Here is a 22,642-nt window from a genome sequence, read left to right as displayed (position 1 = left end):
CATGATAAGAATAATGCCAAAACAAGAGTCACTGGTTCATCATTTAGGGCACAAATACACGCTTAATTGCTTGACACATCATTGAATGCAAAGCAAGATTAAGTTTCTTTTTCTTCATGGTCTAGAGCTGAGCAGGAGCCCAGGGAAGGGGGAAACCACACAGTTTTCCTTCGTGGGGAAGAGGTGCACCCCCTGCCGCCCATCGGGTTGTGGGAAGACAAACCCATGCTCTTTTGGTTGCCACAGCCCCTAGGATGAGTGTCCTTCCAGCCCTCCCACTCCCAAGTGTGGTGGAGTGTTTTCCCATCTTCTTGTTCTTCCCGTTGCTGAGCTGCTGTCACTTTTGAACTTCAATGTTGTCTTTGCTATTCCCTGATCTGGTAAAGCTTCCAAATTCTTTTTTTTTTTTTTCCAAAAGGTAAATTTCTGTGTATTCACGCCTAATCTTTAAAAGTCGTGTAAACAATTTTTCTACCCTCCTCCATCATTTGCACAATTTTTGTCAAGTCCAAACGTAATTTAAAATGAGGTAGGTAGTTTCTCTCTATTCGTGCCTTCGTCTTTGTAGTGACTGTTGAGGCCTGTACTAGTCTCTCATTTACGGGAGTGCCACGGGTGGGCACCAATGACGGATGGAGCTTCTCAGTTAGCTATTTTCTCAATCTCATCCAAATCATCCGTGTCCAGTCTCTCTATTTTCTTATTAAAATGCTCTTGGATTCTGTTGAGGATGTTCATGCTGTGCTTGCTGTCGACCATGTTCACTGCCAGGCCCCTCTTGCCAAAGCGGCCAGTGCGCCCGATCCGGTGCAGGTAGGTCTCGTTGTCCGGGTTCCCATCCTTGTCCACGGGAAGGTCAGAGTTGATGACAAGAGACACCTGTTCTATATCGATACCACGGGCACACACGTTGGTGGTCACCAGAACCTTCTCTTTGCCCTCTCGGAAGCGCTCAATCACCGCAGCCCTCTGCTCCACCGTCATCTCACCACTCAGCAGAGCCACCTGGTGGCCTTCTTTTGAGAGCTCTGCTGCCAGCCAACTGGCCGTTTTGCGGGTATGGCAGAAGATCATGGCTTGAGCAATGGTGATGGCCCCGTAGAGGTTACACAAGGCCTGGAACTTCTCGTCTCTGTTATTGCACAGGACGTAATACTGCTTGATGGTGTCCAATGTCTCCTCCTCACGCTTCAGTTTGATAATGTTTGGGTCTGGGACCACTTTCTGGGCAAATTTCCATACAGTCTTCATAGGTGGCAGAGAAAAGCAGCGTCTGGCAGTTCCTGGGCAGCATCCTTTGGATGCGGATGCTCTGATCTTGGTAGCCCTGAGTAGCTATCATCACGTCAGCCTCATCTAGAACAAACACCTTGATCTTCTTGGGGTCAATGAACTTGAGCTTGGTACACCAGTCTAAGACAGTCCCAGGGGTGCCAATGACAATGTGCTCACTGATCTTCTGACCTCTGTCCAATTTATTGCCTTGAACAGCATAAGCAAGCTTTAGTTCTGGATGAAATTTGCCCATCTGCTCAGTCACTTTTCCTGTTTGAAGCGCCAACTCATATGTTGGGGAGAGGCACAGGCACTGGGGGTATCTCTGCTGGTTCCACTCGGCTGAGCATGGCCAGGACGAAGGCAGCTGTTTTACCAGTACCAGACTGAGACTGGGCCATCAGGTTCTGTGGGGGTTCAGCAAGCATCATGGGCAATGCGTTCTCTTGTATCTTGGACGGCCGGTTGAAGCCCATGGCATAGACTCCCAGGAGAAGCTGTGGTTTCAGCCGAAGCTCTTCGAAGGACTTCACTTAGTAGAGGGGGGACTTTGGATCTCGCTGCAGGACTTCCACTTGGTTTGTATTATCGACCAGGTTGCTTCTGATCAGCTTGTTGAGTAAGGACTGGGCAGCTCTGTCCTCATTGGTATCTGGTTTGACTTTCTCTTCCTTGATCTGCAAATTACTGATCGACTTGACAGCCGCTTCCTGCTTGTCCACTGCGAGGGCCCATGAATCGGTGGCCATGGTGCGGAGGGAAGGAGGTCGACTCGCAAAAACAATCACCGCACTGCATGCCAACAATCCTTCCAAATTCTGATGCTGATCATATCAGTCATTCACCATCGTAGATGCCGGACTTGAGTAGCCAGTTCCAAATACTTTAGCCTGGGCCACATTTCGAGTGAGAATGAAAGGTTTCATTGGAGGCCTGGCCTGAGATGAGTGAGAAGCTGATGCCTCTTTTGAGGATTTTTATCTCCTGGTCGGTACGCTCAGTCTCTAAGCTCACACTGGTCTATCTTCGAAGGTGAAGGAGGTGACACGAACGTGTTCATCACGTGCTTCACCATTTTCCACAGCAGATTTCAGCGCAGACAACCTATGCTCCGTCTCCTTCTTCACTTGTGTCTCTATTTTAGCCTGTCCTTGAGATGCCATAGCAGCAAGACTAGGATGGGCCATGGCAGGACTAGCAGTGTTATATTCAGCTGAGTTCTTGGTTTTGGGCGACTCAAACTAGTGTTGGCACTGAGTTAAGTACAGTGGTACCTTGAGAAACGAACAGACCAACATACGAATTTTTTAAGATACGAGCTACGACTCGGTTTGTATTTTTGTTCGAGATCCGAGTGAAATTTCAAGATACGAGTCGTGATTCGGGAAGCTGCCGCTAGTTGGCACGTTGGTGCACGGCTCCAGTATCAGCAGTTTGATATACGAGTTGACTGACTTTACGAGCTCGGTTACAGAACAAATTAAATTTGTATCTCAAGGTACCACTGTAGTTTAAAAAGTGTTCCTGGACCCACTGCAGCTGATGTTGCCACTTGCTGGGGTTGACTGGTTTCATGGAGAACGCCCCTTAAAAGTACTTTGGCGCCTGACCAGGCGGTGGCACAGTGGATAGAGCGTCAGACTGGGATGTGGAGGACCCAGGTTCGAGACCCCGAGGTCGCTAGTTTGAGCGTGGGCTCATCTGGTTTGAGCAAAAGCTCACTAGCTTGGACCTGAGGTCTCTGGCTTGAGCAAGGGGTTACTCGGTCTGCTGAAGACCCACAGTCAAGGCACATATGAGAAAGCAATCAATGAACAACTAAGGTGTCACAACAAAAAACTGATGATTGATGCTTCTCATCTCTCTCCGTTCCTGTCTGTCTGTCCCTATCTATCCCTCTCTCTGACTCTCTCTCTGTCTCTGAAAAAAACAAACAAACAAAAAACCAAAAAATCCCTAAAAGTACTTTGGGGTTGGTAGAAGCAGTGTCTTCCAAATCTCTGTTTCGGCTGAACAAGATGAGCTGCGCTAACATTTTTGCAGCCTTAAAGGAGGTGTAGTCCTTTCAACACCTTCTCTTGGATTTCCCCAGGAACTGGAGGTTCAGCCACTACTTCCACTCCGTCCAGAAGCTGCTTGCTGGTGGGAGCTGTGGCAGCAACAACTCGCCTTCCTCAGCTGCTGCCATCTTCGGAGAGGGCCCTCGGATCACTTCCTCTTGGACAGTGAAACATCCCATACTTCATTCTGTATTTTCTTTTCTGTCACTCTTTCATGTAGTCTGTCTCTGAACACTCAGTAGTCCCATTTTTTTCCAGTTCAGTGCTGATCTTGACTTTTCAGGTGGGCTTGGAAACTGCATTCACCCTTATAATTTCACATCCAAAGATCATGCCAGCACAGACCTCCCAGGTGGGAGAAAGGAAGTATACGGTGGCTCAGAGACTTTTTATGGTTAGCTTTGTGCTTAGCTTGCCACTGGGGGAAGGGGTTGGGGTGGAGGCTCCCAATTTAGGATTAATCATGAGTATTTTGGCCATGGCTGTTTGGCTCAGTGGTAGAGTGTTGACCTAGCATGTGGATGTCCTGGGTTCAATTCCCGGCCAGGGCACACAGGAGAAGTGCCCATCTGCTTCTCCACCCCCCCCCCCTCTCCTTTCTCTCACACTCTGTCTCTCTTTTTCTCCTGCAGCCATGGCTTGGTTGGAATGAGTTGGCCCTAGATGCTGAGGATGTCTCCATGGCCTCTGCCTCAGGCGCTATAAGATGGTTTGGTTGCCAAGCAACGGAGCAATGCTCCAGATGGGCAGAACATCGCCCCATAGGAGGCTTGTCTGGTGGATCCCCAGTCAAGGCACATGCAGGAGTCTGTCTCTCTGCCTCCCTGCTTCTCACTTAAAAAGAAAAAAATCATAAGTAAGTCTCAGACTTAGAAGTAAATGGCAGGCAGGGGTTATTTTAACCTAACAAGATGTAAGCAGTTGAATTTTTAGTCTTTTCAGAAGACTGAGTCTGAATTCTTTGGGAGAACAATTCAAGTCAATTTGACCAAACCAGTGATGGGGATTAAGGAAGGCTCTTCCAGACCAGGTGGGTGGGGCCACCATGGATTCCCCATTACGCCCTCAACTTTGGCCTCTGTTGCACATTTATCCGTCTTACTTCCTGCTATGGTGGTAGTATGTACACGAACAGCGTGGTCTATAGTGGGGAGAGAATGTGGGCATGACTAATTGGCAGTTGGCTAATAGCGTGGGTCTCCTTACATTTGTTTGATTTTTGCCCTTCAGTTTGGTCGGATGATGACTGGCTGAAGAAGTTCTCTGGGAAGACTCTGGAAGAGAACAGAGAGGAAGAGGGGGCGGAGCCTCCCAAAGCCGAAATGCAGGAGGTGAGAGCGGAGACTGCACACCCAGGGCACTTCTGGCGCAGGTGGTGGTGGGTGAATTGAATGGAGAAGTTTTGGGTTTCTTGTCCTCGTAAGGCTCTAAGTGTGCTTGGGGACCTGTGAGTGCTGTGGAACGCGGAGGGTGTCCGAGATGAGCAAGGACAGTGGGTGTCCCTCATCACCGGCAGACTCTGGCGGCCAGGTCCCGTCCTCCCAGTCCTGCCCTCACTCAGAGAGGCCCCTCCCCTCAGCGTGCCCAGGCCTTGCTCTCCTTGCCTGGAGCTTCCTTTTGCCTGTCCTACACCAACTTGACCTGTGCTTCTTGGGGAGGTTCAAGGGCGCTCTCTCCGCCCTTTGAACGCTGGTGTTTTCTCTGAGTCCCTTCCTTAGCCCTCCACTCCTCTCTCCACACCGTCCTTGGGCTGTTTCAGCCACTTTTGTCCCGTCTGAGTTATCACAGCCATTCAGTTCTTCAAGGGCAGGAACCATGTTTTCTTACTTAACCCTTTGAGTAGTGAGTTCTTTTCATGCTCGCTGACCCCTGGGAGTAAGTTTTTTGTTTTCAAAAAATGAAATTAGTTCCAGTTCCATTTTTATTAACTTAAAATCATGTTTATCTGATAACCAATTTATGGAAACAAGAAGAACATACATTGCCTTTTTTTTGTATTTTTCTGAAGTTGGAAACAGGGAGGCAGTCAGACAGACTCCCACATGCGCCCGACTGGGATCCACCCAGCATGCCCACCAAGAGGCGATGCTCTGCCCATCAGGGCGTCGCTCTGTTGCAACCAGAGCCATTCTAGCACCTGAGGCAGAGGCCACAGAGCCATCCTCAGCACCTGGGCCAACTTTGCTCCAATAGAGCCTTGGCTGCGGGTGGAGAAGCAGATGGGTGCTTCTCCTGTGTGCCCTAGCCAGGAGTCGAACCCGGGACTCTTGTACGCCAGGCTGACACTTTACCACTGAGCCAACCGGCCAGGGCCTACATTGCCTTTTTTAAATGTTGCCTTACACATGTACGATCGTACCCTGGATGGTCAGGAAGCACAAGGACGTACATGAACGTTCGTACTCCTCAAAGGGTTAATAATTCCAATGCTTGGCCTGGTGGTTCACTATCTAAATGTGGACCTATCCACACTACAAGGAGGTCAGAGACAGTGAAGTTTTTTTTTTTCTTTTTTTAGATTTTATTTATTCATTTTTATAGAGAGAGAGAGAGAAAGAGAGAGAGTAGAGGGGGGAGGAACAGGAAGCATCAACTCCCATATGTGCCCTGACCAGGCAAGCCCAGGGTTTTGAACCGGCGACCTCAGCGTTCCAGGTCAACACTTCATCCACTGCAACCACCGCAGGTCAGGCAGTGAAGTTTTCTACTAGAAACTTCAGTTTTAGTAGTCAGACAGCCTTGTCGATTTGGAACATAAAGCAAGGCCCAACCTACTCCATTGTCTTCTAGACCCGAGAAAGGCGTCTGCTCTCCTTGGTTTCATTGCGTCAACCTATGAATATGTAGGGTTAGGCATAGAGGAAGAAGGTTATGGGTCCGTTTAACTGGAGTAAGGTGGGTGGGCTTGAGCTGGGTGTGTGGGTGTTGAGAGTTGTGTTGGGCCAGAACAGTTACTCTGTGACCGCAGGGAGGGTGAAACAGGTTGATGTGTCTGAGGGCGAGTGTGAGGAGTAACGTGCCAGCAGGGTGGGGCTCGAGTTAGATGGCACTGAGGCCTCCTGTCACTAGGTGTCCAGCTGGGGGCTGTGGCCGTAGCCTCTGCCCGAGGCCTTCCCTGTCCACACCTGGCTCCAGTCCGCACACTGCAGTTGGGTTCTGGGTGCGTATTCAGAAGAACACTGGTTCTCCTACTCAGGGAGTCAGGGAGTTCTCTCTAACCTGGTGATTTCCTCTGCACCTAGGGAGAGCTCACCACGAAAAAGGCTCGGTCAAATCCTCAGGTGTACATGGACATCAAGATCGGGAACAAGCCAGCCGGCCGCATCCAGATGCTCCTGCGTTCAGACGTCGTTCCGATGACAGCAGGTGAGCAGGGCTCCGCTCAGGACCGCCAGGAAGCTGGTGGGCGAGCAGTGAGCCTTCCCAGGGTTTTCCGCTGCGTCAGTTCTGGTGCCCTTGACAGTGATCCTGACCTGAGTAGTTTTGATCCAGAAATCTAGTAACAGATGAGTCAGAGCAGCTATTTTTGAGACATTATAAGTGCTGGTTTACTATTTTTTAATAATTTTTAAAAATATAAGTAAACATGTATTCATAGTTGTAAAAAAAAAAAAAAAAAGAGGGGCCCTGGCCGGCTGGCTCAGTGGTAGAGCGTCGGCCTGGCGTGCAGAAGTCCCTGGTTCGATTCCCGGCCAGGGCACACAGGAGAAGTGCCCATCTGCTTCTCCACCCCTCCCCCTCTCCTTCCTCTCTGTCTCTCTCTTCCCCTCCCGCAGCGAGGCTCCATTGGAGCAAAGATGGCCTGGGCACTGGGGATGGCTCCTTGGCCTCTGCCCCAGGCGCTGGAGTGGCTCTGGTCGCAACAGAGGGCAGAGCATCACCCCCTGGTGGGCGTGCCGGGTGGATCCCGGTCGGGCGCATGCGGGAGTCTGTCTGACTGTCTCTCCCGGTTTCCAGCTTCAGAAAAATACAAAAAAAAAAAGAGGATCTGGCCAGTTGGCCCAGTTGGTTCGGTGTGTGGAAGTCCCAGGTTTGATTCCTGGTCAGGGCACACAGGAGAAGTGACCATCTGCTTCTCTTCTCCTCCTTCTCCCCCTTCTCTCTTCCCTTCTCACAGCCAGTGGCTTGGTTGGTCTGAGCGTTGGCCCCAGGCGTTGAGGATAACTCAGTTGGTATATGAACAACTGTAAATTTACTTTTGCCCCACCATGTGTTTATAGATGATATTTATTTGGGGGAACCATTTGAGAATCAGCTGGAGACCTCATGTACTATCACCACTAAATGTACCTCAGCATGTTTTTTTCTAAGAACAATGGCATTTTTAATATTACCACAATTAAGTTACCAAACTCAGAAAATTAATACTGATACAATACTGTAATCTATTGTACATACCCAGATTTCTTCATTGTCACAATAATGTCCTCTTTGAGTTTTCTATAGTTGGATTTCTATGTAAAATAGAGTTAGGTTCTAAGCTCAGATGATTATAAACAGATTTTTCTCATCTACATACATGAATGTGGCAAGACATAAGATCTAAGAGGATTAGGTGCTGGCTAGTTGGCTCAGCAGTAGAATGTCAGCCCAGCGTGTAGAAGTCTCAGGTTTGATTCCCAGGCAGGGCACACAGGAGAAGCAACCATCTGTTTCTCCCCGCCCTCCTCCTCCTCCTCCTCCTCCTCTCCTCTCTCTCTCTCTCTCTCTCTCTCTCTTTCTCTCTTTCCTTTTCTCCTATAGCCATGGCTCAAATGGTTCAAGCAATTAGACCCTGGGCACTAAAGATGGTTCCATGGCCTCACTTCAGGTGCTAAAATAGCTTGGTTACTGAGCAACAGAGCAGTGGCTTCAGATGCGCAGAGCATCGCCCTGTACGGGGCTTGCCGGGTAGATCCCGGTTGGGCGCATGCGGGAGTCTGTCTCTGCCTCCCTGCCTCCCACCTCATTTAATTAAAAAAAAAAAAGAGACCTAAGAGGATTTAGAATAATTCTTCATTAGGTGGGACATGGGGGGACATCTTGGCTCCTTGCTCCCTTCCAGCTCATGCCATTAGCACCCATAGTGTATTACTGAGCAAAACATATCCTGAAGTTTTCAAGTAGCCTCCAGGGGGCAGTGTTACCCGTGGAACCCCAGTCTTAGACAATTCCATCCGGTTCCCGGGCTTTCAGTCAGGTCTCCGATTCTCCTCCCACACATCCGTCTCCAGGCCGATCTCTCCCTGTCCTCTCCCCTTGGAGCCCCCGTGGCTTCTCCTGCCCAACAACAATCTTCTCCCCAAACTTTTCCTCCGGTCTTCCTGTTTCAGTCAGTGATACCACCATCCACCCAGCCAATGAGTCAGAAACTCAGGACTCACCCTGGACCCCTCTCCTCTCACCCGTGTGTCAGATGCTTCTGTCTTCAGTCACCTCCTGGTCCGGCTGCTCTCCACCCTCCTCCACAGCCAGGTGCCCAAGCTCACCTCTGGTTCCGCTCTTGCCTCTTCCCCGTTGTGGCACGGCGAGAGGAGTCAGAGCGGTCCCTCTAATGGAAAACCAGTCACATCCTTCTGCTGACAGCCCTCCGGGGCCGCATGGCCTGTGGGATCCAGCCCAGCAGGGCCGCCCCTCCCCCAGCTCCCTGACCTGCTCCCTCTGTGTCCCCACCGTCCCCACCGTCCCCACCGCAGCCTCGCTGTTCCTCACACCCCAGAGCTCGCTCCCCTTGGGTCTCAGCAGGTGCTGCTTCCTGTCTGGAGCGTCTTCCTCCAGTTTCCACAGGGTTCACCCCCACCTCCTTCAGGTGTCACACGTGTCACTGCGTCCGAGGGACTCACCCTGACCTCCCTCTCTAAACGGGCTTCCTGCCACCTCACTCTTCTGTTAAGTCCGTTTCTGTTACCCACTTACTACCTGAAATTATGTTATAATTCATTCACTTATTTTCTGTCTCCCTTCTGAGAACCTCGGCCTCAGGAGGGCAGGACGCAGACTGTCTTTCACCGTTGTGTTCTGGAACAGTGTCTGACACATAGTAAACGCACAAGTATTTGAATATTTAGAGCAGGTGTTCACTGGGCTGGTCTGTGTGTGAGACTCCCTGCTCTGCTCTGGCTCTGAGAGTGGAATGGGATTCAGTCCCTGTCCCCAGGTAGCACATGGTGCAGGGGCCCAGTGTGAGGAGTGGGCTTTCTCACCTACTCGCCAGGTCCTAGAGTTAGGACAGACCAGAGCACCTCTCCTGCTGCCCCCCTTCCCAGGCTGTCCCTGAGGGCACACCCTGTGGGACCACTGCAGAGTAACCAGTCAGAACAGGTGCAGAAGTGCTTCTGTCCTCGCTCTCGCTCCTGGTAGCAGACTGGTGGGCTGGGTTAGCCAGACTCCGTTTCTGCCCTCATACCTGCTGGTCTTGAGTCCGATAGACACCCATAATCAATTCAGTCATTGAGCCAGTAGTCAGAGATGTATTGCTGCAGAAGCCCAGTGCCCTTCTTTGGTGTGTGCTTGGTGCTGGGGCACATAAGAAGCCAAAGGTGGTTCCTACCACTGGTGCCACCCTGGTGCCCAGTTTGTAGCCTGTGCTGGGCTGGCCTTGTGGCCTACACAGCTTCTGGCCAGCCAGGCCTCCTCACAGCATCTCTCATGCACTGAGGCTGAGCTAGCAACCATCAGTCACCAGAAAATTCCTCCAGGGCTGCCACCTGCTCCCCTGCTACTGCAGTATCTCCGAATCAAACAGCAACATTTAGAAACCGCTGGGCTGGGCTGGGCTGGTTCTCATTTTGGGTTGAGATCAGGTTGAGCCTGTAGGGAAGGGGACAAGCCTCCTGGCCTGTGGTTCCAGTGATCCCAGACCAGCTCCTGCTGAGGGATGGATGCCAGCCCTGCTTCTGACATCTGGAGCCAGCCGGGGGCTGGGGGAGCTTCTCCCGCTTAGGTTGGCTGGAGCCCACTCCCATGGCCTGTAGCATTCCCAGCAGAGACCCTTCTTAATTAGGTGTCCCTCTCACAGGTGGTCGGTCATGGCTGTCAGGACGGGCAGCAGAGAGGCCAGGAGAATGGCAGCCATTCAGGGTTGGTGTGGTCACCAAGAGAGAGGAGGATGTATGTGAAGTACTCAGCATGGCCAGTCGGGGTGAGACATGCAGGGACCTGGAGCAGGCTGACCCCAGGCCCCAAGAGGGTAGGACTGGTCTCTCAACTCTGAAATAAGAGGAGAGGTTGTGGGGGACCCTGTTGCTTACCATGCTTTCCTGGCTGTCCTGAGAAGATGGGGCCAGCAGACCGGCCAGGAGGCTAGTGGGTAGGGACCATGGGGTGACAGTTGCTCACTTGTACAGTGCAAGGGCTTCCCCAGAAGTTACCCCTGGGTCCCCTGACCCTTGTACAGGGGTTGACCTGAGACTCAGAGGTGAGGGCCAAGCCCAGAGATTCCAGGTTACTAGCCAGGCCGGTGATCGGTGATCGTGCGGGTGTTGTCCCTTTCCTGATGCTGGGTGGGGCTCACACTGCCCTCTGGGGAAGGAATGCTGAAACCTGGCTTGTAAGTGAGAAAACTATGGCAGAAGTCTAGGCGTGGAATGCTACTACAAATTGTATTCAAAGAATATTTAATAACAAAATTTCAGAATATATCATAAATTGAATAAATCAAATCACCAAGCAGTGCATCAAGTATGATCCTAATGTTGGAAAATAACCATCTCTTTTGTATAAAGACATATGCACCAAGAAAAAAGACTGGAAGGAATCATTAACAATAGTTATCTCTCTGTCGTGGATTATGTGTTTGTTTTTTTCCATTGATTTGAGAGAGCGAGAGGAAGGGAGAGAAAGAGGGAGAAGAAAGAAGCATCAACTTGTTCTACTTAGACATGCACTCGTAGGCTGCTTCTTGTATGTGCCCTGACTGGGGATCAAACCCGTGACCTTGGCGCACCAGAACAATGCCCCATCCACTGAGCAACATGGCCGGGGCCTGTTTTTTATTTTCAAAAATTTTCCTAGTGTGCTTGACCAGGAAGTGGTGCAGTGGATAGAACATTGGCCTCGGATGCTGAGGACCCAGGTTCGAAACCCCAGGGTGTTACCAGCTTGAGCGCGGGGTTACTGGCTTAAAGCCCAAGGTCGCTGGCTTGAGCAAGAGACCTGCTGTAGCCCCCGGTCAAGGCACATATGAGAAAGCAATCAGTGAATAACTAAGGTCCCACGACAAAGAACTGAAGCATCTTATCTCTCTCCCTTCCTGTCTTGCAAAAAAGAAAAAAGAAAAATTTCCTAGTGTGTGTAAAATATTTTCTTAAGTGCAGAAAAACTTAAGAAAGAGAGTCAAATGGTTGCTCATGGCTCCCAGCAGGAAGAGGAGCCCCAGAAAGTTCCTCCCTTCAGCTTCCCGTGAGGCTGCAGGTGGGGTGCGGCCACTGCAGGTCACTGCCAGCCAGGGCTGCTTCCACAGGCAGGGCAGGTGCAAGTTCGCCCCTCACCCCAAGAGATTACCAAATTTAAAACAAAAAGAGAACCAAAAAAAAATTTACTAAGCTTAGATGTTTTAGGACAACACAGCTTTGAAGTAAACACAGCAGCACCCTGGGGCACATCCTGGGGAGAGTGAGTTATAGGAAGGCACACAAGGAAGCCCACGGTGCACATTATTTTACAGTGAGACCACGGCTAGATGCTACTCATCTCTCACACATGCTCAGACAGCGTACTAAGACAGTGCTTTGCGGACACACCTGAGCCCCACCGTGGCCGAGCAAGGGCAGAAGCCATGCCCCTTTCTGCAGGGGAAGACCTAACTCAGGTTACATAATTCAGTCAAATTGATAAGAGAGAGCCAGGACTGGATGTCAGGTCTACTGGCTGCAAAACCTGCTCTCTCCTGGTCACGGTCTCCTTTCCTGTGAAATTGCAGGGTATTTCCTGGAGCGTATTACCCATTTCCCTGTGCAGGGAGACAGCGGAATATGGTTTTGCCTGATACGCTGGCATCAGGGCCAGCGCTGCGTTCGATTGTGAAGATGTGTGGTGGGGGAGGTGAGGACAGCCGTCGGCCCTGCCCTGATGTGCCTTTGCGTCCTCCCTGACGTCAGCATTTACTTTGCTGTCCATGGGCCTGAGTTGACCGCCCTTGTGCTTCTGATGTGTAGCCTTGAATGTAACCTGGGCTGCCAGGGGCAACCAGATAAACAAGGTGGCCTTGGTAACTAAACACAGCCACTTCATGGGCTTCGTGTCCACCATGACTTCCCTTCTCCAAGGCCTGTATTGTTGGATGTCGTGTGGTGCCGCCTGGGTGGCTGAAGGCACTCAGCAAGGCCACGACCACTGCACTTTCAGTTTTTCTGCGTGAAAAGGTGTCATGTCACGATTGTCACGTTCCTGTTCTGCCCACCACTGGTGAAGGCAGTCCGCATCTTCAAAATATTCATTTCACACACTTTCCTGGCACACCTAAACCATTCCAGGTTATGTGCTAGCATTGAAGAGACTAGACATTGACACCTGTCTGCAAGCCTCCACTGCCCCAGTGTTGTGAGGCGAGAGCTGTTCCTTAAAAGGTGCTGAAATGCAGGTTTTGTGTCCTATGGCACCTGGGCCCTGGGCCCTGAGTGAGAGAGGTCGGGGTGGCTGATACATTCTCTGGCTCAAAGGGCCTTTGGAGGTAAAAGTCTTGTGTGCTCAGGTCACAGGTGGGAAACTGGAGCCCGAATCACGAAGGGGACTGGTGCAGACAGCAAGCAGGTCAGTGGCTGAGTTGGAACCAGTATACAGTTGTCATGATGTTCCTGCCGGTGCCTGGCCCAGTCCTGGGCAGTCTGAGCTAACAAAACGCCCCAGTCTGGGCCCATCCTCTCTGTGCACAGGAAGGGCTTTCTCTGCACTCGCTCCCAGAGTCCCTCCAGGCCCAGGTGTGGGGGCTGCTGTCCTCAGGGTGCAGAGTGAATCCAGGGGTGCATGTCCTTGGGCACATGGGACTTTCTGCCTCAGTGGGCTGTGCCTGTGGGCTGGGATGAGCCCAGGATCTGCTATTAATGACCCAGTATTTCAGGGTTCAGGCAGCTGGACTCTGTCTACCTCTGCAGGTAAATTACAGGTTTAGTAAGTCAGAAATCCAATAAACACTCCAACTGCCTCGGCTGTTCCAAGGAGAGCAGTGGTTTCCGGGAACCTCCCCACCCAGCGCATCCTAATTACTGCCTGTCACTCCCCTGTGACGGGGGCCTTTTCTTTTGGCTCAGGCACCCAGAAACAGGAAGGACTCGGGCACACAGGGTGACCAGTCTCTTCTTACCTTCCAGACGAGCAGACACTGACAGTGGCTACATTTGCCCCACACCAGCCAGAGGTGGCCCAGGCGCATTGCTCAGGGAATGGATTGCTCCTTAGCATGGGAGGAGCAGGAACCAGTTCATTTCAACTCGGAACAGCTGGTGGCTGCTGAAAGTTTCGTGCTGAGGGTCTGAGACCCTTTCCAGGTTCAGTGGGAAAAGTACCCAGGTGATTCCTATCATCCACGGGCAAGATAGGTAGTGTCTGCCAGGACCGCTCACTGTGCAGACTCTGCTTCTGCTAAGAGTTACCTTCGTCTCTGTGCTGAGCCCCATATGCAGGCTGAGAGAACTGGAAGCCCCCAAGAGTCTTTGCTTTGCTTCTCTGGGGCCACACCCTTCCCCAAGCAGGTGGAGGGCAGGCCTAGGACACGAACCATCCAGCTTGTTCTTTTTCTAATGTGCTGACTGCTGGCGAGCACGTTAGGAGCCCAGTAGAGGGCATGCCCATGTCCAGCTATGCCCTGGAAATGCCCAGTGGTGCTCAGGGAAGGGGCAGACCCTGCTCCCACACCCCAAACCTGCAGTGAGTGATGCAAGCCCGGCCAGCCAGCCTTACATTCCAGGTGCTCCTCAGGCCAGCCCAGGTTGCCATAGTAAGGGCCAGGGTGGCCAAGGACAGGTCCTAAGGCCTTCAGTGTTGATGCCAGACGGCACTGTCAGCACACCAACTACTCAGACACTGCAGGGCCAGAGGGCGGGGAACAAGCCACGGACTCCAGGGACAGCAGGGAGGGGCCTGGAGAGGACCAACCAGATGCAGGCTGGATGTGAGCAGAGACATGAGAGACTTCCCTTTGGCCCCACTAGAGCTATGGTGGCATTTGGCTGGCTTCTGGAGAGTGGCTGCTCCCGGTGGGAGGCGCTGCAGCGGCCGGGGGCGGGGTCTCAGTGGCAGCCGCAGGCCTTGACCACCATGTTGCGGTGTTTGCGCAGGATGACGTTGTTGCTGCTGTCGTAGTAGAGCACGGAGGTGGCGCTCAGCTTGGTGGGCGCGCAGCACGCCTTGGGGACCGCATCTGGCTTCATCAAGTGCACCTGGCCAGGGAGGGGTCCGCAGGCAGAGGTGTGAGCACACCGACCTTCCCCCAGGACCCGCGCAGCCGGGCCCCCTGCTCCATTGACTGCAGCCTGGGCAGATGTGTGTGTGTGGGGGGGGGACAAACCTGCCCTCCTTTACCCCTTCCCTGCCAAGGCCCTCAGGGCACAGCCTGGGCACCTGCCTGCTCGCTGCCACACCTACTGCCCTCAGATCTGAGGACCCTGCTGGTCCCCAGCACACAATGCACCTGTGGCAGGTGGCGCAGCCTGAAGCCCCTGCCTGAGGCCTCTGGGGTCCCCTCCACTCCTCCCTCTTCTCTGTGCTTCTGTGACGTCCTTAATCATCTTGTCCATCTTTGTCGTTCATGGTCTGTCTCCCCTCCTGACTGGGACCCCATGGGTGTTCCTGGGACAAGTGGATAAAGCCCAGGGTTCTAAGTTTACCCGCAGGCATCCCCAAACTACGGCCCACGGGCCGCAATGCGGCCCCCTAAGGCCATTTATCCAGCCCCCACTGCACTTCTGGAAGGGGCACCTCTTTCATTGGTGGTCAGTGAGAGGACCACTGTATGTGGCAGCCCTCCAATGGTCTGAAGGACAGTGAACTGGCCCCCTGTGTAAAAAGTTTGGAGACCCCTGCTTGGGTGTTCAACACCGTTATTTCTCAAAGCACTTTTCATCCCTCACAACAGCTTCTGCGGCAAGGACTGCTCTGGCAGATGAAGAAACTGAGGCACACAGGCCACGTGAGCTGTGGCAGGACTTGGACCCAGGCACAGTGACCCTACTCCCTCCTCCAGAATAGCTTTACCCACCCAAGAGAGCCTGAGTGAGGAGCTGTTTCGGCCTCCATACAAATATTTATCCTGAGACTTGGCAGGATGAGCTGAGTTTACACTGGACTCGTCAGGGCCCCGAACGGACGGGCCCAGAGGCTGCCCCGCACTCTGGGGGCAGAAGAGAAAAGGACCCTGCCTCTGTCGGTGTGTTTTGGCCATTTCGAGGGCCCAGGACCGCCCAGCCCTCACGGAGTCTGCAGAGCAGGAGGACCTGGATGAAACCGTCTGATAGGGGAACATGTCCAGCAGCCTGTTCCCTGTTCCCCAATTTCCAGCCTTGTCCCGGAAGCCCCAGCTCTGCGCCAGCCTGCCAGGAGGACTGTCAGCCCGGCACTGGGCTGGCATGGGGCCCACTGAGGAAGCCGAGGCCTCTGCAGGGATGTCCAGCCAGACTGGGACATGGGGACCACTGCTCCCTAACTTCCCAGCCTCCATGTGTGGTGTCTGCCTCGGCATGCACAGGCCTACGTGAAAGAAACCCGGCAACGCCGCCCTGGTGTGCTGCTGTGCCAGGACGGGGAGCACAGCAGTGTTCCAGACAGAGCCCCTGCTCAAGGCCTTATATTAGGGACCCCAGCACCCAACATCACCTCCCTGGGCCCTCCTTTGCTTCTCTCCAGCCCCGCCTCCCTGTGGACCCTGAGCCCACCCAGCTGCTCCTGTCCTGGGGCCTGTGCACTCGCTCCCGCCTGAAAAGACCATTCTCCTCGTGCAGAGGCCTAGTCTTCCCTCCTCACAGGTCCCACTGTCCTGGCTGGTCTCTGGCAGCCGCCCCCTCTCCCCAGGAGGGCAGCTGCTGCCCTGTTTGCACCCACGACAGCCTGAGCGCTCACTCCTGCTGACCAACAGTGGGGACCAAGGGTCTGCACAGAGGTGGGGAGGTGGGAGGGTAGCTCTGGAGGTGCAAGTGCAGTTGTCCCCCCACAGGCCTCCCAGGGCCTGGGAGACGCACATCCATGAAGGATGGGAGGCCTGGGTGGCCATCACACAGAGCCTGTCACCCCGAGTTTCACCAAGATAGGGAGCCCTCAGGGTCCAGCAAATCCCAACTGACGTTGAGAAAGTAGGCGTTACAGATCAAAGCAGCTTCCCCTACATGTACTCTCACCCTAAGGAACCCCCTTGACAGCCTCTTGTTAGGTAAACGTAAGGCTCGAGCATGTTACAAACTCAGAGTCTCGGTTAACGTTCTAGAAGTCTCAACACACAAACCGTTTAAAATGCTGAGCAGTAATTAGCAGCAACAATATTCCTCATAGGCCCTGGCCGGTTGGCTCAGCGGTAGAGTGTCAGCCTAGCTTGCAGGAGTCCCGGGTTCGATTCCCGGCCAGGGCACACAGGAGAAGCGCCCATCTGCTTCTCCGCCCCCTCCCCCTCTCCTTCCTCTCTGTCTCTCTTCCCCTCCTGCAGTTGGGCTCCATTGGAGCAAAGATGGCCCTGGCACTAAGGACGGCTCTGTGGCCTTTGCCTCAGGTGCTAGAATGGCTCTGGATGCAAGAGAGCGACGCCCCAGAGGGGCAGAACATCGCCCCCTGGTGGGCATGCCGGGTGGATCCCGGTTGGGCGCATGCAGGAGTCTGTCTGACTGCCTCCCCGTTTCCAGCTTCGGAAAAGTGAAAAAAAAAATATATATATATATATTCCTCATAGAAGCTACTTTTTAGTATTAAAGTGACCCCAAACACCATGCCATCTGTTGACAGACAAGAGCTAGGACTAGAAAAAAACGAACCCAAAATAAACAGGAGGAGGAGCCCAAGCCCAGGAGAGCTCAGGTGGCTTCCGTCCGTACTCTTGTGATTGAGGCACACACCTGCCTCACCCTGTGTGCATGTGTCCTAGGAGATTGAACAATCCAGTGCACAGGTGAACGTGTGTTCAGAGCACACAGGTGTCCAGGTGGTGTGCACATCTGTTCTGTTTGTGCATGTGACCACAGCAGGCTGCCCTTATGAGTCTGTCTCAGCACATCCCTGCATGTCCCCGGGCACAGATGTGTGTGTACCAGCAGTGAGTACATACACAGCCTACCACACAGGGACCAGCATCTGTACAGGTGTGGGAATTTAACTACACATGCACGAAGCCAAGGTTCCAGGTGGAGAAACCTCCCTGAGACCCGAGCAAGTTCCCAATTCACCTCCTGCAGTCCCAGCCCCTCTCCCCAGTGCACCCTCCCCCAGGGTCTGGGCAGGACAGGTTGATACTGACCAGGGACTGCAGGATGGCGTGGCTGGTGGCATTCATGCAGGAGTCCAGCGGGAAGGAGCACTCCCCCTCACAGTAATAGGCTGAGTAGCCCTGGGGGGCGATGACCCAATCCTGGATGGGAGAATGGGAGAGGATGAGTCCCACCCATGTGGCTCCTCTCAAGCCCCTCCACCCAGCACCTGTCACAGGATTCAGGGCTTCCCCTCACCCTCCCTCAGCCTCAGAGACCTCTCAACCTACCCTCAGGCCCCTCCAGGAGCACACCCCCATCCCAAGACCCTCAGCAAACAGGACTGTTCCCATCACATGCCATCAGCACTCGGCATCATCCTCCCAGACTGTCCCTCACGTCCAGTCTCCTGAGGCTTCCGTCACAGCGAAGGCACAGAGGCACTGCCACTCTGGCCTACGTCCTTGAAGCATGTGCATCTACCAGCCCCTGGGGTGGGGCGGGGCGGGGCAACAACTGCACCACAATGGCGCATAGCTCCCCTGCCTCTGCCCCCGGGCGGGACTGCTGGCCCAGTCCCAGAGCTAGGCCGGCAGAAGTGAGCACTCAGGCTGCTGGGTGCACAGACGCAGCTACCCAGTAGGGAAAAGGTTGTCTCCATATTCATGGGTTGTACCAGAAAGCACTTTGTCACTACAAAAGCAATATAGTTTCTCTAGAAAACAGAACACAGAATGAAATGATAGATGAGAAATTAAGCTTCCCCAGTTCTACCTCTGCCCGGAGATAACACTTAGGAGCTTCAGGTGAGTATCATTCAAGAAAGGGGGAGCCTAACCTGTGGTGGCACAGTGAATAAAGTGTCGACCTGGAATGCTGAGGTCGCCAGTTCGAATCCCTGGGCTTGCCCGGTCAAGGCACTATGGGAGTTGATGCTTACTGCTCTTCCCCCCTTCTCTCTCTCCCCTCTCTAAAACTGAATAAATCTTAAAGAAGGGGGAGGCACTGTGGATAGAGCGTCAGCCTGGTGCGCAGACATCCCAGGTTTGATCCCAAGCCAGGGCACACATGAGAAGCAACCATCTGCATCTTTTTCCCACACACTCCCCCTTCCCTCTCCTCAAGCAGAGTGGCTTGGTTAGTTTGAACGCAGCCCTGAGCACTGAGGATAGCTTGGTTGGTTCAAGCATTGGCTCCAGACGGGGCTTGCCAGATAAATCTCAGGGGTGCATGTGGGAGTCTCACTCTAGATCTCACTTTAAAAAAGAGAAAAGGAATGGGGAGCCTGGCCTGTGGTGGCGCAGTGGATAAAGTGCTGTCCTGGAATGCTGGGGTCACCAGTCTGAAAACCTGGTTAAAGCACATATGAGAATCAACTAGTTGATACTTCCTCTCTTCCTGCCCCCCTTTCTCTCTAGAATCAATAAATTAAAAAAAGGAGGGTGAGCCTTGGTCTAATAACTTTGTTGGCTGGGTCATCGTCCAGCTTTGCAAAGGTTGCTGGTTGGATCCCTGGTCATGGCACAGAAACAATGTTTCTGTGTGTCCCTTCCTCTCTCAAGTGAATAAATCTTATTTTATTAAAAAAAATTTTAATCTTGCCTTGTTGCACTGGTCTCACATTTATTTACTTATGTTTTTAATTATTTTTAGCATGAGAGAGACAGATGAGAAGCATCAACTCATAGTTGTGGCACTTGAATTCAATTGCTTTTTTGTTTGTGCCTTGATGGCGGGTGCTCCAGACGAACTAATGACCTTGGGCTTCAAGCCAGTGACCGTAGGGTCATGTCTATGATCCCACGCTCAAGCCAGGGACCCTGCACTCAAGCTGGATGAGCCCACGCTCAAGCAGTAACCTTGGGGTTTCAATCCTGGGTCCTCAGTGTCCTAGGTCGACGCTCTATTCGTTGCGCCACCACCTGATCAGGCTCAAAAAATACATTTTAAAAAAGAAAGCCAGCCCTGGTGAGTTGGCTCAGTGGTAGAGCATTGGCCTGGCGTGTGGATGTCCCAGGTTCAATTCCCAGTCAGGGCACACAGGAGAAGTGCTCATCTGCTTCTCCATCTCTCCCCCTCTTGCTTCTCTCTCTCCTCTCCTCCTCCTGCAGCCAAGGCTTGATTAGAGTGAGTTGGCTCCAAGTGCTGAGGATGGCTCCATGGCCTCTGCCTCAGGTGCTAAAAAATGGCTCCAGTTGTAACAGAGCAATAGTCCAGATGGGCAGAGCATCGCCCGCTAGTGGGCTTGCAGGGTGGATCTCGGTCGGGCACATGCGGGAGTCCCTCTGTCTCCCCTCCTCTTACTAAGATAAAAAAAAGTTTTATTTTAAAAATATTTAAAAAGAAAGGAAGAGCAGAAATTACCAGCCAGCCAAGGTCCTGGAAGCTGACGTAGAGCTCGTGGCGACGGCAAACCTGCCGACCATGGGAGCCGTGGATGTCATCTGCAGGGGACAGATGGTGCAAGGTCTTTTCTGGGGTCCTGCTTTGTGCAGCTACCACTGGGCTCCCAGGGTGGGGGACGCCCTGATGGACACATTTGTGGGATAAATGATGGGAAACTATACCATCTGGTCTCATGAAGCCCATCCCTCAGCTCTGCCATAAACAGCCCAGGGGACCTTTCTGCCTCCTGAGACCCCTGCTGCCCTCACCCCACCTGTCCCGCCGCACCCACTCCACAGGGTCCAGTGGCTCCCACTGAGGCCAGCCAGACAGCCGACTCCCAGGAAGGGAAGGGAGGCACATGGTCGGGTCAGGCCCATCTGATCCTGAGGGGCTGACCGGTGGGGAGACCTCCGCCTAAACGACTGTGCACCCCGCAGGGCACCTGGGAGAGAACCGAGGGCCCCAGCGGGCGGCGCTGCCCGGAGGAAGGGCACCTGGTTTGGACGGAGACTTCTGGGAAGGCCTGGTGGCCTGGTGAGGCAGGGGACTGCAGAGAAGGGACTTCCGGCGGCAGGGAGGCCTGAGGGACAGTGCCGTGCCGGCCCACAGTGGGCCTGGGCAAAGGAGGGCGTGAGGAAAGGTAGCTGGAGGGTGACCATCGGCTTGACCCCTCCTGAGGGCAGGGAGATTCTCTCACCGCCACTGGTTCTCAGCCAGAAGCCTGCGGGGCTCAGCCCAGACTGTCCCCGGCGCTCACCAAAGATCCCCGGGAGCTTGTTCGGCTGCGGCAGCTCGTTGGTTTTTTTTGGCAGCCTCCTCCTCAGGGGCCTCACTGCCCGAGGGACTCGGATGGGGCTGGGGCTCGCCCTGAAAAAGGTGACCATGAAAGGCTGTTTGGAGTTCGATGCCCGTTGCCCCAGCAGCCCGGCCAGGCCCGGATCCACGCTGTGCCCTGAGACAGAGAGAGGGAAGGGGGTGGTCACTGGAGGGCAGTGGCTCTGCACGTGGACACGGCAGGGCCTGGGTGGGACCAGGAGCATAAAAGCTGAGGACTGAGGGGACCCACTGTGCCTCGGTTTCCTCATCTGAAGACTAGAGTCCTAAGTCCAGTTCCAGCCCCCAGCAGGCAGGTCTGAGGGAGATTGTGGGAGGAGGGCCTCGTGAACCACAGGGTCAGCAGTAGTGACGGTCGTGTACACAGCCATTCGTGAAGCTCTTACAGGACTCGGTGTCATATCACACTGATGGTCTCACTTGTCTTTTTTTTTTTCATTTTTCTGAAGCTGGAAACAGGGAGAGACAGTCAGACAGACTCCCGCATGCGCCCGACCGGGATCCACCCGGCACGCCCACCATGGGGCGACGCTCTGCCCACCAGGGGACGATGCTCTGCCCCTCCGGGGCGTCGCCATGTTGCGACCAGAGCCACTCTAGCGCCTGGGGCAGAGGCCAAGGAGCCATCCCCAGCGCCCGGGCTATCTTTGCTCCAATGGAGCCTTGGCTGCGGGAGGGGAAGAGAGAGACAGAGAGGAAAGTGCGGCGGAGGTGTGGAGAAGCAAATGGGCGCTTCTCCTGTGTGCCCTGGCCGGGAATCGAACCCGGGTCCTCCGCACGCTAGGCCCTTTTTTTTTGTTGTTGTATTTTTCTGAAGTTGGAAATGGGGAGGCAGTCAGACAGACTCCCGCATGCGCCCAACCTGGATTCACCCGGCATGCCCAGGGGGCGATGCTCTGCCCATCTGGGGCATCGCTCTGTTGCAACCAGAGCCATTCTAGCGCCTGAGGCAGAGGCCATAGAGCCATCCTCAGCACCCAGGCCAACTTTGCTCCAATGAAGCCTCGGCTGCGGGAGAGGAAGAGAGAGACAGAGAGGAAGGAGAGGGGGAGGGGTGGAGAAACAGATGGGCGCTTCTCCTGTGTGCCCTGGCCAGGAATCAAACCCAGGACTCCTGCACGCCAGGCTAATGCTCTACCACTGAGCCAACCAGCCAGGGCTTCTCACTCATCTTTATAGTAATCCTGGACCTCACATGTCACGAAGAACCTTCAGTCACTCCGTCATACCCCAGAGCCACATGGCCAGGGACCTACCTTGGTCTGAGGACTCCTAGGCCTGAGGTGTATCTTCCCCCCATATTTCTGGGGGTGTCAATGTAGGACTGATGACACCCAGCTGACGGGTGCAGCTTCCAGGGCGTGGTGAGTGCTTGCCCTGCTGAGCAGTGCCCAACAGCAGGGCACTCGCTGTTTCCTGATGCCCCAGACACCAGGCTCAGTGGGGCAGAGACACTGGACCCAAGTCCCGGAGCCCGGGTTTAACCCTCATCGGTCTAATTCCAGAGCCCAAGTCCTTATCCACAAGGCCCGGTTAGTGGCTAAAGAAAAGAGAGGGCTGCGGGCAGGGACACGATGGGGCCTCAGCCCTCGGAAGAGTGAGGTCTATAAAAATGGCATTTCACCCGCAGCCGCTTAAAGACCGAGGCCGCCGTGAAAAACAGTCATTAGCCCTGCAGATGTCGGCTCCACCAAGGAAACGCTTCCTGGACTCTGTATTCCCAAATGA

General features: G+C 53.7%; 1 protein-coding gene and 2 pseudogenes across 1 annotated transcript in view; all 3 read right to left on the bottom strand.

Moving 5' to 3' along the window:
* Positions 1-417: 417 nt before the first annotated feature.
* LOC136400003 (ATP-dependent RNA helicase DDX19A pseudogene) lies at positions 418-2,184 on the bottom strand (annotated as a pseudogene).
* On the bottom strand, positions 2,100-3,514 carry LOC136400007 (immunoglobulin-binding protein 1 pseudogene; annotated as a pseudogene).
* A 6,995-nt stretch (positions 3,515-10,509) lies between these two features.
* The window catches only part of LOC136400008 (bone morphogenetic protein 8B-like), a 33,229-nt gene continuing 21,096 nt past the window's right edge, over positions 10,510-22,642 (bottom strand). The window contains 4 exon segments of the mRNA XM_066375988.1: positions 10,510-14,689; positions 17,743-17,853; positions 20,057-20,136; positions 20,838-21,032. Coding sequence (XP_066232085.1) covers positions 14,540-14,689; positions 17,743-17,853; positions 20,057-20,136; positions 20,838-21,032 — 536 coding nt within the window. The 3' untranslated portion in view covers positions 10,510-14,539.

The sequence above is a fragment of the Saccopteryx leptura genome, chromosome 3, assembly GCF_036850995.1.
Source record: "Saccopteryx leptura isolate mSacLep1 chromosome 3, mSacLep1_pri_phased_curated, whole genome shotgun sequence".
Lineage (NCBI taxonomy): Eukaryota > Metazoa > Chordata > Mammalia > Chiroptera > Emballonuridae > Saccopteryx > Saccopteryx leptura.
The sequence above is the reverse complement of the archived record's forward strand: the minus strand, read 5'-3'. Positions and strand labels throughout refer to the sequence as shown.